The following is a 19520-nucleotide window of genomic DNA, read 5'->3' on the forward strand; positions in this document are numbered from 1 at the left end:
GTTACCTAGATTTTCTTTATGCTCTTTGGGCATTATCATTGATTACGTTTTTCAAACAATAACATTCTGTTAACGTTTAATGAATTATCTCTAATGTGAATTCATTCCAGGAAAGCAAACAAACTCTATGATTGTGACAATCAGACTGCCAACATTTTAGAATTTTAGCAACTTAGATTTGAAATTAAAGGTACGCTTAGCAACGTTGTGTTAGGCTGAAACGATAGGTTGCTGAGACAGTCATCCGAAAAAATAGTGGAGGTCGTATTATCCAAGAAATGTAAAGAAATCCCAGAATACATACAGATATCGCATAAGGACAACTTAAACTTTTCACGTACAAATGTTGTGTAATAGTTATATAACCTACTTATCGTTAGTGGAACTGTCATGGAGATCACACTTGGTCCCTGCCCACTCTTGCTCTGTACTTGTGTAACATAAGATGGCTTCTGATCTCCTGGGTGTCCGACAAGAGCATATGATCCTCGGTAGTCAAGAAAGCCCAGATCGTAGCCTCCCATTCTTGTCAGAGCATCAAAAGCTGTTTGAACATATCTAGAACCCTCGTCTTGGACTGCAACCAGGACTATCTTACTGAAGTAGAAAAAGAAATTGTTAAATGTACCAAACTTTCATAAACATTTACTAGAGGCTTACTGTTGGATCGGTGCTGATTTTATAGCTTTCTACCCCTAAAATCAATATGATGATATTCCATGCTATTCTTTACACATTCCTTGAAGAGCTGTCAAGAAAAATAACAACTAAGAGCTTCTTAAGTTGATAGTAAAATTATTTATTCTCGGGACCTTAAAGTGTCATTTAGAGCTGATATAATAATGAGGAATCAGATGTTAGTCACTCTTCGAAATTAAAGGCTTAATGTTGTTGAGTCCGGAGTTTCATTCGCTGTACGTGAGACACTACAATGTTAAAAAAAAAAAACCTTTACCTAAAAAAAAAAGGGATATTAAGTAACATTCTGGTACATTTATCATTTTACAACTGAGCTTGACCTTTCCCATTGAACGGGAAAACTATTCCTAGTTTGTGAGCAAGTGAGCAGCATTTTGGAGTCGATTTGGTTGTTCGTCCGCCTTGTGATGTTCAAATCTTGCGCCGAATTACTGTCGTGATGAGCGCAAATTCTTTTATGTTTAGCTACGTTTGTATGGTTAGGAAAACCGACTGAATGCTTTGTGGTTCTTTTCGTGCTGACATTTCGGCCAGACCTTTTCAACTTTATCCCAATGTATTTGCAAAATTTTCGAACCTCTAGTTTAAATTTCTTATGAAATTTATAAAAGACTCCCCGTGCAATTCTGAGATTTGGCCCCATTTCAACAAGAAAATTGTGTATGCAGTTTTTAAGACAAATTGATACTTACTCTCCAGAAATCTTGTTAAGAAAGTCTTTCAACTGGTTTCCAGCGTCACTATTTCCATGAGTGTCGAATCTCACGGATTGCTCCACAATTCCTGCATTGAAAAATGTTTTTTTTTTGGTATCGAAAACTACGGAGTCTTGCACACCTCCTTAATTGAAAGATTACTTTCGATATTTCTTTGAATAAAAGCCGAGTAATTTAAGAGCTATAAAATGAGTTCCCTTACCTTTACTTCTATTTTCATGAGCAAGAGCTCAAATATCTCGTTTCATGCATTTTCAATCATTTCAGACACTATTTTAGAATACTGTAGAATACTATTTTGTTATGCTTTGATAATTCTCCTCACTTCAGCTGTGGTAGACAGAACTTCGTGCAAATGCTTATAATTAGTCGATCTACTTCTTTTCTCCAAATTTTAACGTTTAATATTATTTTTAAAAAAATAGCAGCACTGAAGTTCTTTACCTGTTACCGCATCCACGACAACAACATTATGCCCTCTGCCTTGTTTAGCGTGTTCAACGTTTACCGCATGTATTTGGCGTTTTTCCTGGATCATTACAGCCTTCGCTTCGGATGTCAATTTTTATGGAAGGGCCCACTATTCAAACCAAGAGACAAACAAACAGTTTAAATTTCTATTTTAAGTATAAACTAAAAGGGTGGATAGCGTTGAAGGCGCCCTCTGATTGGTTACTCAAACTCCGAAAATCCTTCGTTATTCACAACCGAGCGACGCGGTCGGGTTTTTATCCCAAAAATTTAAGCAATAGAGAGGAAAAGGAAAAAGATGGTTGTATCAAAAGCGAACTACGAATTTAACTTTTTCGGGATTAGAGGAAAAGCGCGAGGAATCATTGATGGGAAACGGGAAAAAATGATTCGTTTTCACTGAACAAACACAAAGTATTCATCTATCAATAGATAGGACTAAATTATGGGAATTCCTTCCTTGCACGCATTGTTGGTCGACTCGTTTAGATCTCAAATTACCCAGATGAGATGAAACAAGGATGAGTCTCAATTAGAAACGACACAGCATACAATATCGATATCGCCTGACGGGTAGTTATTTCCACTATCACACATTTGAAATCTGAACTTCGGTTACCTAGATTTTCTTTATGCTCTTTGTGCATTATCATTGATTACGTTTTTCAAACAATAACATTCTGTTTACGTTAATAAATTATCTCTGATATGAGTTCATTCCAGGATAGCAAATAGACTCTGACTGTGACAATCAGATTGCAAATTACATTTTAGAATTTCAGCAACTTAGATTTGAAATTAAGGGTATACTTAGTGACGTTTTGTTAGGCTGAAACGATAGGTTGCTGAGACACTCATCGGAAAAAATAGTGGAGGTCGTATTAGATCCAAGAAACGTATAGAAATCCTAGAACACACAAAGGTATCGCATAAGGACAACTTAAACTTTTCACGTACAAATGTTCTATAACAGTATATGACCTACTTATCGTAAGTGGAACTGTTATGGAGATCACACTTGGTCCCTGCCCACTCTTGCTCTGTACTTGTGTAACATAAGATGGCTTCTGATCACCTGGGTTTCCTACAAGAGCATATGATCCTCGGTAGTCAAGAAAGCCCAGATCGTAGCCTCCCATTCTTGTCAGAGCATCAAAAGCTGTTTTAACATATCTTGAACCCTCGTCTTGGACTGCAACCAGGACTATCTTACTGAAGTAGAAAAAGAAATTGTTAAATGTTCCAAACTTTCATAAACATTTACTAAAGGCTTACTGTTGGATCGGTGCTGATTTTATAGCTTTCTACCCCTAAAATCAATATGATGATATTCCATGCATATTCTTCACACATTCCTTGAAGAGCTGTCAAGAAATATTTCCTTATCAATCAACTAAGAGCTTCCTAAGTTGGTAATAAAATTCTTTATTCTCGGGACCTTAAAGTGTCATTTAGAGCTGATATAATAATGAGGAATTAGATGCTAGTCACTCTTAGGAATTAAAGGCTTAATGTTGTTAAGTCCGGAGTTTCATTCGCTGTACGTGAGACACTACAATGTTAAAAAAAAAACTTTACCTAAAAAAAAAAAGGATTTTAAGTAACATTCTGGTACATTTATCATTTTACAACTGAGCTTGACCTTTCCCATTGAACGGGAAAACTATTCCTAGTTTGTGAGCAAGTGAGCAGCATTTTGGAGTCGATTTGGTTGTTCGTCCGCCTTGTGATGTTCAAATCTTGCGCCGAATGACTGTCGTGATGAGCGCAAATTCTTTTATGTTTAGCTACGTTTGTATGGTTAGGAAAACCGACTGAATGCTTTGTGGTTCTTTTCGTGCTGACATTTCGGCCAGACCTTTTCAACTTTATCCCAATGTATTTGCAAAATTTTCGAACCTCTAGTTTAAATTTCTTATGAAATTTATAAAAGACTCCCCGTGCAATTCTGAGATCTGGCTCCATTTCAAGAAAAAAATTGTTTGCAGTTTTTAAGACAAATTGATACTTACTCTCCAGAAATCTTGTTAAGAAAGTCTTTCAACTGGTTTCCAGCGTCACTATTTCCATGAGTATCGAATCTCACGGATTGCTCCACAATTCCTGCATTGAAAAATGTTTTTTTTTTGGTATCGAAAACTACGGAGTCTTGCACACCTCGTTAATAGAGAGATTACTCTCGACATTTCTTTGAATAAAAGCCGAGTAATTTAAGAGCTATGAAATGAGTTCCCTTGCCTTTACTTCTATTTACATGAGCAAGAGCTCAAATATCTCGTTTCATGCATTTTTAATCACTTTATGCACTACACTATTGTAGAATACTGTAGAATATTATTTTATTATACTTCGATAATTCTCCTCACTCCAGCTGTGGTAGACATAACTTCGTGAAAGTGCACATAAGTAGTCGATCTACTTCTTTTCTTCAAATTTTTACGTTTTAGTATTATTAAAAAAAAATAGCAGCATTTAAATACTAACACTGAAGTTCTTTACCTGTTACCGCATCCACGACAACAACATTATGCCCTCTGCCTTGTTTAGCGTGTTCAACGTCATTGACCTTGATGTATGCTCTACCGCATGTATTTGGCGTTTTTCCTGGATCATTACAGCCTTCGCTTCGGATGTCAATTTTTATGGAAGATCCTGATAATCAAACCAAGAGACAAACAAACAGTTTAAATTTCTATTTTAATAATAAACTATAAGGGTGGATAGCGTTGAAGGTGCCCTCTGATTGGTTACTCAAACTTCGAAAATCCTTCACTATTCACATCCGAGCAACACGGCCTAGATTTCATCCCAAAAATTTAAGCGATAGAGAACCCCAGGGAGGGCCTGAGAAAATTCGAGAAAGTTCTTCAAACCTGCAACAAAATTCATATAAAAGATGTTGGAGAGGAAGAAATAGAGGTTGACCCTATTTCGTGTTATCCTGAAAAGAAAAGGATTAAAATAAAAAATATCTATTTATCTATATACAATTAAATATTATTAGAACTGATTATTAGATGGGAAAAGATTCGAAACAGACTGATCCTTAGTGTTATGTTGGGTAAGCCTCTTTGGGTAGTTAGTACATTAGATGATATAGTGGCCGGACCAGAAGTAAGAGAGAACAATCGTCTTTAGCGAGATTTCCGGGGCGACTGTGGAATTTTGGCGAAGTTAAGGCGTCCCCCTTTTCTCGAATTCTAATAGGCACCTACTAAATGACTCAAAAGAAACAATTTATCCTTAATGTATGGTCCCGAGGGAAACAGTTAGTTTTGTTTTCCCGAGAGTCCTGATGTTTCCCTACACGAAGTCGAGGGAAACATCAGGACTCAAGGGAAAAAAAACTAACTAACTAGTTTCTTGAGGGACCATACGTTAAGTGCTTTTAGACTTTCACTAAAACAATCATATGGCCAAAACACGCCGTTTTATTCGGCACGTGGGCAACAACTGCGTAGTTTTATCCCGGTCGGAATACATTTAAATTTGATCACGGGCCGTGACCAAGAATCAACCTTTCACAGCGTTCGTTTTGTTGAGTGAAAGTGTAGGCATATAATAATAAGATTTGTTTCTCCGAGTTATTATGTTGACGTCGGTTGGCTCCCAAGTTCGTTTCGGTTTAAAATGGCACGACCTGATCACATGCGAGTCGAAAGTCAGATACGAAAGAACGTTCGGCAGGTAGCGCTCCTGAGAAGAAAATGAATGATTAACACTCGATTTTACACGGATATTTGCTGTATCATAAACTTGCATTACCTGTACTGAAACAAAACTTAGTTCAAAGTTATTGTTTAAATATCAACTACTTTGAAAAGCAACTGCCAAGAAAAAAAAAAGAAAAAAATGAGAAGAATGAAGAGTTGAGGAATAATTAAGTGTAGCGTAATTTGAGAATGAAAATTTTACCTTGGACTGTAATGAAAATATCTTCAATCATCAGAATGACCAACACGACAAAGAGCGGCTTCATCATTAAGTGTTTGCTACACCTGTAAATTGCACAGGAAAGAATGAAACTGCACAAGTGGTCCTTATTGTCTTTAATGAGAAGGTGTAGACCGCCAACCCCTAGGTGTTAAAGGGCTTCATTGAGCTTTGAATGGTTCGTATCAGAATAAGAAAAAGAAAAGTATGCGCATATTAAAGCCATTATTTTCCTTCTTATAATTTATTTATCTTCTTTAATTTTTTTCAATTCGGTAATTTATTTACAGAAAATTCCACGTTTTGATTAGTTCAAAATTCTTGAGAGAGTATTAGAAATTGTTAAAAAATTACAAGCGATTCCAAAACTAAAAAAAAAAGAGAGAAAGAGGTTGGTGTATACTTATTAGGACCTTATACTTATGAAATATGCCGATAAATTAGGATATAGCTTTTTGCTTTTTTCTGTTACCTACAACGCAGTTACTGCAATTAGAATATCTTATCAGCCTGTTCACTGATGGCTTCCACATCCACTCTTAAGTAGTTTTGTGGACAGTCTCATAACTCAAACTGTTACATGAAGAGTATTTAAACAGTTAGGGAATTGGAACTTCACTGCCAAAATTCAATATGTTTAGTGTTTAAGCCTTTTAATGTACGTGGTTTTAATGGGTTTAACCGAATGCCGTTTGACGGCTATATATTTCAGCTGTTAGGTGTAAAAACTGACAAATTTAATTTTTCAGTCGCAAATAACCTAACCGTAAACGTTTCTTTTTTTTTACCATATGGGAAATAAATTAACTGTTAGTTCAAAATTGGTAAAATTTTTAACGTTTAGCCGTAAAAGCCATCACCCTACTGAGACTCTCCGGCTTGTCAAAAAGGACCCATTGTTAAAATTTTATCTGTTTTTCCATTGGATTAAATTATAGAAAGACCCTTTGCATTAAATTACCTTTAGGCGCCTTTTTGAAGTGTATTAACCAGTGTTTCCAACAGCTCTTTTCCGTTACTGCTTCGAATGCGTTTAGAAATGCTATGCACTGCGAATTAATTGGATATGTTACCCACAGAACAACAGCTAAACAAACAAATATTATGAAAATCTTAATTGATTTACCCCCAGCCACAAGTTTTTGCGTAGAAAGATTCAGTCTTGCAAATTTCAATGCGCGGAAAAAAGAGAAAGATTTTTCCTGTATTGATATTAAATTCTGATCTTAGAGGATAACGCTTTTCTAGAGCTCGTGTAATTCGAACATTACAAGGGAGTTCAAAGATGAGAATTCGAAAATAAGCTTATAACGTGTAGGGCCGGTTATTTAAACAAAGTTTAGCTATTGTTTAAAAAAAATCGCTTTCTTAACTATCTCGAATTTAGCTGAATCTTTTATCCGGACATTTATATTTTTAGACGGTTTCATGAAGGCCGAAAGCAAGCAGTAGAAGGACATTTATTTTATAAAATAATGAGAACCCTCCTATAGAGAACACGTAACGGCCACTACTTGCGTAAAACGGTGGTTTGGGTTACACTTCGTGTAATTAAGCGGCCTGTAATGTTTAGGATTTATTTAGCTCTGTTGAGGTTACCAAGTCGAAAATCTTAATTACAAAGCTCCTTTGATGCATTTTTCACACAACCTTGTCTCTGATACCTACTGAGATGATAATTGTTTTGGTTTTTTATTGCGCCACAACGTATTTTCAGGGGTTAAATTTAGGGTCACATTCAATTTCATTTAGTTACTGACACAGGCACATAATTAGAATTCAATTCTAATTGAAATCCAGTGCGAGTAGAAGAGCGAAATGAATAATTTGCCAAAGACAAGAATTGAGGAAATTATGGGACAGAGAAAGACAAAATTGTTAAGTGATCAGTATCAGTTATTCATTATTATCATATCAGGAAAAGTGAACCTTTAGTTTATTTCATTGACAATTATAAATAGAAAAATATATTTTTTAAAAAATGTTAGATTGATGTTTTGACAAGGTTATTGATTTCGGACACCAGCGTCTGACTTTTGATGTTGGACACTAGTTACCGATTTGTGATTTTGGACACTAATGTCTAATTTTGCACTTCTAGTGTTGTCAATTACAGATCTACACATTTTCCATTTCGCAAATTACAGATTTGCATTTCCAAAATGAAAGGGTTTGAGTTCATTCAACAATTTAAGGGTTTGAGTTCATTTAACAAATTTTTTTGAGATGTATTTTTTGAGACAATAGTTACGGGCTAAGCTAGGGTATCAAACTAAGACGATAGATAGTAACTTTGCGACTCTTTTGGTAACTGAATCCAGAAGTCCAAAAGTCCAGTCCAGTCCAGTATCCTTTCTGTTTACATGCAATGGAGGTCAAAAAGTATCAGGTTCACATTCGTCGTCCCACTCGTCAATGACGTCTGAACAAAAAAAAAAAGGAAAAAGATGGTTGTATCAAAAGTGAACTGCGAATTTGACTTCTTCGAGATTAGAGGAAACGCGCGAGGAATCATTGATGAGAAACGGGAAAAAATGATTCGTTTTCAAACGAACACAAAGTATTCATCTATCAATAGATGTGACTAAATTATGGGGATTCCTTCCTTGCACGCATTGTTGGTTGACTCGTTTAGATCTCAAATTACCCAGATGAGATGAAACAAGGATGAGTCTCAATTAGAAACGACACAGCGTACAATATCGATATCGCCTGACGGGTAGTTATTTCCACTATCACACATTTGAAATCTGAACTTCGGTTACCTAGATTTTCTTTATGCTCTTTGGGCATTATCATTGATTACGTTTTTCAAACAATAACATTCTGTTAACGTTTAATGAATCATCTCTAATGTGAATTCATTCCAGGAAAGCAAACAAACTCTATGATTGTGACAATCAGACTGCCAACATTTTAGAATTTTAGCAACTTAGATTTGAAATTAAGGGTATGCTTAGCAACGTTGTGTTAGGCTGAAACGATAGGTTGCTGAGACATTCATCGGAAAAAAATAGTGGAGGTCGTATTATCCAAGAAACGTATAGAAATCCTCAGAATACATACAGGTATCGCATAAGGACAACTTAAACTTTTCACGTACAAATGTTGTGTAATAGTTATATAACCTACTTATCGTAAGTGGAACTGTCATGGAGATCACACTTGGTCCCTGCCCACTCTTGCTCTGTACTTGTGTAACATAAGATGGCTTCTGATCTCCTGGGTGTCCGACAAGAGCATATGATCCTCGGTAGTCAAGAAAGCCCAGATCGTAGCCTCCCATTCTTGTCAGAGCATCAAAAGCTGTTTGAACATATCTAGAACCCTCGTCTTGGACTGCAACCAGGACTATCTTACTGAAGTAGAAAAAGAAATTGTTAAATGTACCAAATTTTCATAAACATTTACTAGAGGCTTACTGTTGGATCGGTGCTGATTTTAAAGCTTTCTACCCCTAAAATCAATATGATGATATTCCACGCTATTCTTTACACATTTCTTGAAGAGCTGTCAAGAAAAATTTGTTTAACAATCAGCTAAGAGCCTCTTAAGTTGATGATGATATTCTTTATTCTCGGGGCCTTAAAGTGTCATTTAGAGCTGATGTAATAATGAGAAATTAGATGCTAGTCACTCTTAGGAATTAAAGGCTTAATGCTGTTAAGTCCGGAGTTTCATTCACTGTATGTGTAACACTTCAAACTTAGAAAAGAAAACCTGTACCTGAAAAAAAGGATTTCAAGTAATATTCTGGTACATTTATCATTTTACCACTGAGCTTCACCTTTCCCATTGAGCGAACTATTCCTAGTTTGTGAGCAAGTGAGCAGCATTTTGGAGTCGATTTGGTTGTTCGTCCGCATTGCGATGTTCAAATCTACGCCGAATGATTGCCGTGTTGAGCGCAAATTCTTTCATGTTTAGGTGCGTTTGTATAGTTAGGAAAACCGAGTGAATGCTTTCTGGGTCTTTTCGTGCTAACATTTCGGCCAGACCTTTTCAACTTTATCCTAATGTGTTTGCAAAATTTTTGAACCCCAAGTTTAAATTTCTTATGAAATTTATAAAAGACTCCCTATGCAATTCTGAGATTTGGCTCCATTACAAAAAAAAATTGTGTTTGCAATTTGTAAGACAAAATAATACTTACTCTCCAGAAATCCCGTTAAGAAAGCCTTTCAACTGGTTACCAGCGTCACTATTTCCATGAGTGTCGAATCTCACAGAGTGTTCCACAATTCCTGCATTAAAAAAATTTTTTTTTTTTTGGCATCGAAAACCACGGATTCTTGCACACCTCCTTAATTGAAAGATTACGTTCGATATTTCTTGGAATAAAAGCCGAGTAATTTAAGAGCTATAAAATGAGTTACCTTACCTTTTTTTCTATTTTCATGAGCAAGAGTTTAAATATCTCGTTTCGTGCATTTTTAATGACTTTAGACAGTATTGTAGAATACTGTAGAATACCGTTTCATTATACTTCGATAATTCTCCTCACTTCAGCTGTGGTAGACATAACTTCGTAAAAATGCTCATAAGTAGTCGATCTACTTCTTTTCTCCAAATTTTAACGTTAATAATAATAATAATATTTAATACTTATATTGCGCTTTTTCTATAAAAATACTCAAAAGCGCATTACAATATTATTAAAAACTAAATTAAAACCAGTAAAATTACTCGGTAAAATTACAATATTACAATATTAACATTACAATATTAAAAAAATAAAAATAATAAAAATAAAAGAAATAAATAAATAAATAATCTAACTAAAAGCCTTTTTAAATAAATATGTTTTAACAGAGCGTTTAAAAGAGTCGATTGATGTTTCCTGTCTAATTGGCAGAGGAAGACTGTTCCATAAAAAGGGGGCAGCCATCGATAACGCGCGATCTCCCAAGGTCTTCTTCGTTCTTAGCTGAGGTCTTTCTAACAATATACCATTATTGTTACGGCGTAGTTGGTAACGTGAGACCGGTAAGACAGAGACAAGATCCTTAAGATAGCTAGGCGCAACACCGTGAAGAATCTTAAATGTAACAAGGAGAATCTTAAAATCTACGCGCAAGCGCACTGGTAGCCAGTGGAGTTCTCTTAGCAAAGGAGTAACGTGACAATACTTAGGTGCACAGTAAACCAATCGAGCACTGGCATTCATGACTCTTTGAGGTTTCTTAATTAGATACTCAGGAGCACCGTACAATAAACCATTACAGTAGTCAAGCCTGCTTGTGATGAACGCGTGAACAAGCCTCACGGTGGACTCACGAGACAAATACTTCCTAATGTGCCGGATATTGTACAAATAATAAAACGCGCTAGCACAAGTCTTAGTCACATGAGTCGACATGTTCAGATGAGAATCGAACCAGGTGCCCAAATTGCGCACTGAAGAAACAGGCGATACCTCAGCTTGGCCGATCTTGATCTTGTCAACGGACACCTTTGATAACTGTCGTTCCGTGCCAATGATCAGGAACTCAGTTTTATCGTCATTTAGCATTAACTTATCGTCTCTCATCCAAGCGCGAACGTCACGAATACAGTTCTCAATCGCAATCACAGCATCAGCCTCGCTGGTCTTATCAACGGGATTAAACGATATATATAGCTGTGTATCGTCCGCGTAGGTGTGAACGGATGGCAGATGAGATTTCATGATGTCAAACAGCGAACTCGCGTAGATGGTAAATAAGAGGGGGCCCAAACAAGAACCTTGTGGGACCCCGCAAGACAGATTAAATTTATCAGAGAGCGATCCGTTAACTGAGACCTGCTGCGTTCTTCCCGCCAAATAAGATTTAAACCATGATAAAGCCTTATCCCGAAGGCCAAGCTTGGACTGCAGCCTGTGCAGAAGAATACCGTGATCTACGGTGTCAAACGCAGCGCTGAGATCTAACATAACAAGCAATGTGACGTGACCTTTGTCCATATTTAGCAGAAGATCGTTTTTAACTTTTAATAACGCCGTCTCAGTGCTGTGATTCTGCCGATGTGCGCTTTGGAGGACAGGAAATAAGTTGTTGGCTGTCATATGATCTTGTAATTGGATAGCCACGGACTTTTCCGTGATCTTTGATGTAACCTGCAAGTTGCTCACCGGTCGAAAATTTTTGTTAATAGGTTTGAGTCCTGCTTTCTTAAGCAAGGGGTGAACGTTTTATTATTATTAAAAAAAATAGCAGCATTTAAATACTAACACTGAAGATCTTTACCTGTTACCGCATCCACGACAACAACATTATGCCCTCTGCCTTGTTTAGCGTGTTCAACGTCATTCACCTTGATGTATGCTCTGCCGCATGTATTTGGCGTTTTTCCTGGATCATTACAGCCTTCGCTTCGGATGTCAATTTTTACGGAAGATCCTGATAATCAAACCAAGAGACAAACAAACAGTTTAAATTTCTATTTTAATAATAAACTAAAAGGGTGGATAGCGTTGAAGGTGCCCTCTGATTGGTTACTCAAACTCCGAAAATCCTTCGCTATTCACATCCGAGCAACGCGGCCGAGATTTCATCCCAAAAATTTAAGCGATAGAGAACCCTAGGGGGGGCCTGGGAAAATTCGAGAAAGTTCTGCAAACCCGCGACACAATTCATATAAAACAAAATAGAAAACATGTTGGAGAGGAAGAAATAGAGGTTGACCCTATGTCGTGTTATACTAAAAAGAAAAGGATTAGAAATAAAAATATCTATTTATCTATTTATCTATATACAATGAAATATTATTAGAACTGACTATTAGATGGGAAAAGATTCGAAACAGACTGATCCTTAGTGTTATGTTGGGTAAGCTTCTTTGGGTAGGTGGTACATTAGATGATATGGTGGCCTGACCAAAACTAAGAGAGAACAATCGTCCTTAAGGCGAGATTTCCTGGGCGACTGTGGAGTTTTGGGGAAGTTAAGACGCCCCCCCTTTTCTTGAATTATGATAAGCACCTACTAAATGGCTCTAAAGAAACAATATACCCTTAATGTATGGCCCGAGGGAAACGTCAGGACTCTCGGGAAAACAATACTAACTAGTTTCCCGAGGGACCATACATTAAGTGCTTTTTTTTATATTTAGACTTTCCCTAAAACAATCATATGGCCAAAATATGTTGTTGTATTCGGTGCGTGGGCAACAACTGCGCAATTTTATCCCGTGCGGAATACATTTAAATTTGATTAGGGGCAGTGACCAAGAATCAACCATTCACAGTGTTCGTTTTGTTGAGTGAAAGTCTAGGCATATAATTATATGGTTTGTTTCTCCGAGTTCTTATGTTGACGTCGGTTGGCTCACAAGTTCGCTACGGTTTAAACTTGCACCACCTGATCACATGCGAGTCGAAAGTCCGATACGAAAGAACGAGAAGAAAATGAAAGATAGACACTCGATTTTACACGGATACTTGTTCTGTATCATAAACTTGCATTACCTGTACTAAAACAAAACTTAGTTCAAAGTTATTGTTTGAATATCAACTCCTTTGAAAAGCAACTGCCAGAAAAAAATTAATAAATAAATAAGAAGAGTAAAGAGTAGAGAAATTATTAAGTGTAACGAAATTTGAGAATGAAAATTTTACTTTGGACTGTGATGAAAATATCTCCAAGCATCAGAATGACCAACACGACAAAGAGCGGCTTCATTATTAAGTGTTTGCTACACCTGTAAATTGCACAGGGAAGAATGAAACTGCACAAGTGGTTCTTATTGTCTTTAATGAGAAGGTGTAGACCGCCAACCCTTAGGTGTTAGAGGGCTTCATAAAGCTATGAATGGTTCGTATCAGAATGAGACAAAGAAAAATATGCACATATTAAAGCCATTATTTTCCTTCTTGTAATTTATTTATTTACCTTACTGTTTTTTTTAAATCCGTTAATTTTTTCTACAGAAAATCCCACGTTTTGATTAGTCCGCGGAGACGTTGGAATTTTTCGATCTTATGATCGAACCCAGACAAGATTCTTATCACCTCATTTATACCCTGTTTAAATGTCAAGGGAAGTCGATTTAAGCAAATTCAAACTTAAATTACTGTTATTTCAATGAATTTTTTCCCTTGATTCCATTGATAGGTATATAGTATAATTTCACTCTGATAACGCAATCAATTTACTTTCCTCCTTTACTGGCATTCAGTTTCTTAGAGAAAAGACTGACTTCCAGGCCTTTTTCGAAAGTGTTGAACTCGAAAATTTGTAGCAACGCACACGTTTGCGACCAAAGTGGCATCAAAATTAGTTGGCAACGATTTGAAAAGAAAAAACTTAAACATGATACTATCATATCAGAAAATTTGTTAAGAATGAGCTGCATATGGTGAATTGCCGGTTCTTCGTCCTATTCAGATAATTGATGTATCAGTTGGGTATAATTCAGAAACTGGCTTCAGTATCAGCAATTGTAAAAGATAGTTGTATAAATCCGTTTTCTTTACTCGCGATAAGATTCAACGAAGTTTACCACGGCCCACACATAGAGTCGCAACCTGCTCTCATATTAGTGTTACTACCCTAAGTTAAAGTCATACACTTGATTGCAATAAAGTTTTCTTAAGGAGAAAAAAGAAAAAAAGCAATAAAAAAATAGAAAAGGCTGAATAGGAATATATTAACAGATAGAACTACATGCCCGGCCGAGCATTTTCTCAAAATTTCCACTAAAGAATTCTTTCAAACTTCTTGAGAGTATTAGACATTGTTAAAAAATTACAAGCGATTCCAAAACTAAAAAAAAGAGGAAAGAGTCGGTGTATACTTATTAATGCCTTATACTTATGAAATATGTCGATAGATTAGAATGTGGCTTTTTCCCTTTTTCTGTTACCTACAACGAAGTTACTGCAATTAGAAGTATCTTATCAGCCTGTTCACTGAAGGCTTCCACATCCACTCTTAAGTAGTTTTGTGGACAGCTTCGTAACTCAAACTGTTACTTGAAGAGTATGTAAAAAGTCATGGAATTGGAACTTCACTGCCAGAATTCAATCTATTTCGTGTTGTAAGCCTCAATAGGTGGTTTCAATGGGGTTTACCGAAAGCAGTAAAACGGCCATAAACTTCAACTGTTAGGCGTAAAAACTGACAAATTCAAATTTTCAGTCGTAAAAAAGTTAACCCTAAACGTTACTCTTTTTTTTTTAACCATATGGGAAAGAAATTAACTGTAAGTCCAAAATTAGTAAAATTTTTAACGTTTAGCCGTAAAAGCCATCATCTTACTGAGACTCTCCGGCTCAGCAAAAAGGACCCATTGTTAAAATTTTATCCTGTTTTTCTATTGAATTAAGTTATAGAAAGACCTGTTACATTGAAATACCTTTAGGCGCCTCTTTGAATTGTATTAACTAGTGTTTCCTCGAAAAAGCTTCCAACAGCTCTTACCCGTTACTGCTTCGAATGCGTTTAGAAATGCTATGCACTGTGAATTAAATGGATATGTTACCCACAGAATAACAGCTAAATAAACAAATATTATGAAAATCTTAATTGATTTACCCTCAGCCACAAGTTTTTGATTAGAAAGATTCAGTCTTAGACAATACACCACAAATGCAAATTTCAATGCGCAGAAAATAAAGGAAGATTTTTCCGGTATTGATATTAAATTCTGATCTTGGCGTATAGCGCTTTTCTTAGAGCTCGTGTAATTCGAACATTACAAGGGAGTTCAAAGCTGAGAAAATAAACTTATAACGTGTAGGGCCGGTTATTTAAACAAAGTTTATCTGTTGTTTAACAAAATCACTTTCTAAACTATCTTGAATTTAGCTGAATCTTTTACCTGAACATTTATTTTTGTGGACGGTGTCAGGAGGGCTGAAAGAAAGGAGTGGAAGGAAATTCATGAAAACTTAGAAACCCTCTTATAGAGAACACGTAACGCCCACTGCTTGCGTAAAAGCGCGGTTTGGGTTACACCTCGTGTAAATAACCGGCCCATAATTTTGAAGTTTTATTTTAGCTTTGTTGAAGTTACCAACTCGAAAATCTTAATTACAAAGCTACTTTGATACATTCTTTACATTACCTTGTCTCTGATACGTACTGAGATGATAATTGTTTTGGCTTTTTATCGCGCCACAACGTATTTTCAGGGGTTAAGGTTAGAGTTACTTACAATTTCATTTATTTATTGACACAGGCACATAATTAGAATTCAGTTTTAATTGAAATCCTGTGCAAGGAGAATAGCGGAATGAATAATGTGCCAACAATAAGAACTGAGGACATTTTGGGACAAGGAAAGACAAAATTGTTAAGTGATCGGCAACCTGTAGTTTATTTCGTTAAAAATTATAAAAAGAAAATTATATGAAAAATATAAAACGTTAGATAGACATGTTTTGACAAGATTATTGATTTCGGACACTAGTATCTGACTTTTGATGTTAGATATTGGTGTCCGACTGGAGTCCGATTTGTAATTTTGGACGCTAGTGTCCGATTTATGATTTTGGACACTAGTATCTGATTTTTTATTTTAGACAATAGTGTCTGATTTGTGATTGTGGACATTTGTGTCCAATTTTGGATTTTGGACACTAATGTCCATGATTAATAAATTGGACACTTGTATCCAAAATCACAAATCGGACATTTAAGTCCAAAATCATAAATCGGACACTAATGTTTATAAATTGGACGCAAGCGTTCAAAATCATAAATAGGACATTACTGTCCAAAATCATAAATCGCGCACTGGTGTTCAAAATCGTAAATCGGACTCTAGTTTACAAAATCACAAATCGGACACGAAACGCTTCTTAACCCGCCGAGTAAAATCTAGTAAAGCAATCGATCCACGTAGGTGAGCCGCAATTTAAACAATGGCAGAATAGTTGCCTGAAAAAGAACTCAGATACAACACTGTAGTTAGGCGCGACTACCAACTGAGTTACGAAGCCACACGTTTCGAATAGGGCACCTGTTATAGGGTTATTTTTTTCCCGTATAGGAATCTGATCATATTTTTTAGTGATATAAATTTCATTTTATCTACGAATGAAAATCAAGTAGAGCCTTGTATCTGGGAGAAACGTGTCTGAATCCCGCAGAAGCCTGAATTTTTTTTAAAGGCTTATTTTCTACAATTGCTTAAGTTGCCTGCGAGGATCACTTCTTTATTTGATATATCACTTCTTTTGTTCAAGTCTACCCTCAAGATATATGACAGTCACTGACCCCTTCCACATGAGACACAGGCTTATAAAAAAGGGTAAACCAGAGGTGTTAAGATTTACCGACGATATAACTTTGTCGGATGACTCGTTTATAGGAATTCCAGCCCCTGCTTTTCAGCAAGATCAGTTGATGAACTATATCTAAAGCTTACACATCACTGATTAATATATTCAGTCGCTTTGTCCAACAGTTAAACAAATACAACGTTCAAACGTCATTGAATGTAGCTTGAACCAAAATTGGTAAGTAAATAGGTAAATAGGCAAATAGTGATCGGACTGTTGGCGGACCCTGTAGTACAATATATTAACGGCTTTGAATCACCTGCAAGGTAATGAATATGAACTCAGGTAAAAAAGAAAATTCCTGTCACAGGATGATAGAAAACGAAAAGTTTTATTTAAAAAGATCAAGTTAAACAGGTTTTAAAGGGCGAGCAGACCTCAATTGGTAAACTAAAGTATCTAAAAAAACACAAGATGACTAATTTTTAAACTTCATGAAGCAATTTTCAACTGAGTGTCGAAAGTAATCCGAGATTGCATTAGTATTACCTTACCTCGTTATGTGATTGGTCTAGAAAACTCGCGCCACTCTCTAAACCAATTAATTGCAAAACTAAAACCAATCAGAATTGATCGCCCGCGTCTTTCCGCGCTTTAGACAGTTTGTTTCTTTTAACTTTGTTCTCATTGGCCCTTAAAGATATTTCCCTTTCCTCTGATTAGCCTCTGTGATCAAGTTGATTCTAGTAAAATATGCTCAACCGAAAAGCGCTCTAAGAGATTAAGTCAGTTAACCACGCTCTTAGCTTTTCTTCCAGATTTTTATTGGATTCAAAGAAAGGTTTGCTTTAAGGAATGATTATTACAAATACATATTCGCTGAAACTTTCAATGATGGATGACTGATTTCCTGACCAAAAGGCCTGGGGCTGCAGATCGTGAACTGTAGAAACGTAGAAATGTAGAAACTATGACTTGCTACCTTTTTCTCTAGAAGTAAAATTATTCTTTACATGCGTTTGCACCTGGGAACAAAAGAGGAAGTATTACATATGTGGTACAAATGAGTAGTTACAAAAATCACAGACGGTTACTCGCTTTAAAGCTTACCTATCACTGGTGGTTGAGTAGTGATGGGCGGAGATGAAGTGGTTAATTTTGGAGCTGAAAAAAATAACAGAACAGGAAAACGTTTTGTTTTTTACGGATGGATATTTAGGCGAGTTTTTAACAGTAATTTTTCGTCTATTTATCAAATTTTGTCATTGCCTTGATCTGTTAACAGGACTTCACTCGTATGATTTCATACCAAACTGGACTCCACTTTGTCTATTACTGTTACAAATAGCGTGTACCTGTCTCGCAATCTGCTCCAGTATAGCCAGGCACACAGTCACAACGATAATCTCCAACAAGATCAAAACACGTGCCTCCATTCTTGCAAGGGTTAGCTTCACACTCATTTATATCTAAGAATAAAAAATGCACACCAGCTTGTCAAATTAAAACTATTAACTAAACTGACCCCATAGCTGTACTAGATAACGAACGAAATACCTGTTTCGCAGGTTTTTCCTGAATATCCCGTTACACAATCACAGCGATAGCTTCCCTGAAGGTTAACACAAGTAGCTCCGTTCTTGCAAGGACTTTTGGTACATTCGTTAATATCTTAGAAAATGTAAGAAAAGGGAGAAATTCATAATTTACGGGTTGCTTCTCGACAGATAACAGTATTGATCCTTTTAAGTTCTAGGGTTGAATGTTAGACCTGTTTCGCAGTTCCTTCCAGTGTATCCAGGTTTGCAATCGCAACGATAACTTCCTCGAAGATTGATGCAGGCCACTCCATTTTTGCATGGGTTGTTCGTGCACTCGTTCACGTCTAAAATTACACAAATAAGATTGGGATAACCTTTATTTGAGGGCCACGAATCCTTTTTAGGTTAAAAAATTCGTACTTATCAAATTCATTTCTAACCATCTTCACAGTTCTTTCCGGTGTATCCAGATTTACAATCACAGCGATATCCTCCTCGAAGATTGACACAGCTGGCCTCGTTCTGGCAAGGTTTGCTTGTGCACTCGTCTGTATCTGTACATCAAATACCACTGCATTTAATCCCGAAAATTTAATGTTTTACTTCTAATAATACTTTGTCCTTGTCGGATTTCTTTACCATGAATCCATGATAATCATGTACTAACATAGTTGCCTTTTGTATATATTACAATAAGTAGAAATGCCCCGTGATACGAAATACTTCAATAGCTGGTACGCATGATACATGATGAGTCATTTAAAAGCTAAGCGAAATTGTTTACTTACCCTTTTCGCAATTAACCCCAGAAAATCCCAGTTTACATTGACAACGATAACTATCTTGAAGATTGAAACATGTTGCTCCATTTTTGCAAGGATTATTCTTGCACTGATTTCTAACTGTAAAGAACAAGGGGTGTGTATTAGTAAAAGCTCAGACTGGTCCTAAAGG

General features: G+C 36.2%; 2 protein-coding genes across 2 annotated transcripts; both read right to left on the reverse strand.

Annotated features, from left to right (window-relative positions):
• Nucleotides 1-47: 47 nt before the first annotated feature.
• LOC149046516 (uncharacterized) lies at nt 48-15234 on the reverse strand. The gene is made up of 13 exons (XM_089202576.1): nt 15156-15234; nt 13417-13499; nt 12047-12199; nt 9973-10063; nt 8952-9178; nt 8229-8241; nt 5802-5884; nt 4386-4538; nt 3899-3989; nt 2872-3098; nt 1860-1964; nt 1392-1482; nt 48-597 (listed from the first exon to the last, which is right to left on the reverse strand). The coding sequence occupies exons 2-13, from the start codon at nt 13478-13480 to the stop codon at nt 165-167; spliced, it is 1731 nt and encodes a 576-aa protein (XP_089058702.1). The 5' UTR covers nt 13481-13499; nt 15156-15234; the 3' UTR covers nt 48-164.
• Nucleotides 15235-17830: 2596 nt separating this feature from the next.
• LOC149046517 (uncharacterized) lies at nt 17831-19435 on the reverse strand. The gene is made up of 7 exons (XM_089202577.1): nt 19355-19435; nt 19007-19120; nt 18797-18962; nt 18583-18696; nt 18381-18494; nt 18136-18189; nt 17831-18050 (listed from the first exon to the last, which is right to left on the reverse strand). The coding sequence occupies exons 1-7, from the start codon at nt 19433-19435 to the stop codon at nt 18028-18030; spliced, it is 666 nt and encodes a 221-aa protein (XP_089058703.1). The 3' UTR covers nt 17831-18027.
• Nucleotides 19436-19520: the final 85 nt, after the last annotated feature.

This window comes from Pocillopora damicornis, chromosome 4 (assembly GCF_964200805.1).
Source record: "Pocillopora damicornis chromosome 4, jaPocDami1.2, whole genome shotgun sequence".
NCBI classification, from domain to species: Eukaryota; Metazoa; Cnidaria; class Anthozoa; order Scleractinia; family Pocilloporidae; genus Pocillopora; species Pocillopora damicornis.

Excerpts from the sequence above, each read along its gene's own strand:
- LOC149046516 (XM_089202576.1), bottom strand. The coding sequence starts at position 13,480 with ATGAAGCCGCTCTTTGTCGTGTTGGTCATTCTGATGCTTGGAGATATT. Across the intron at positions 12,200-13,416 it reads TATTTTCATCACAGTCCAAA|GATCTTCCGTAAAAATTGAC; the intron begins GTAAAATTTTCA and ends TTTGATTATCAG. Across the intron at positions 598-1,391 it reads CTTAACAAGATTTCTGGAGA|TAAGATAGTCCTGGTTGCAG; the intron begins GTAAGTATCAAT and ends TTTCTACTTCAG.
- LOC149046517 (XM_089202577.1), bottom strand. The coding sequence starts at position 19,435 with ATGGAGCAACATGTTTCAATCTTCAAGATAGTTATCGTTGTCAATGTA. Across the intron at positions 18,963-19,006 it reads CGGAAAGAACTGTGAAGATG|GATTCGTGGCCCTCAAATAA; the intron begins GTTAGAAATGAA and ends TAACCTAAAAAG. Across the intron at positions 18,697-18,796 it reads TGGAAGGAACTGCGAAACAG|ATATTAACGAATGTACCAAA; the intron begins GTCTAACATTCA and ends ACATTTTCTAAG.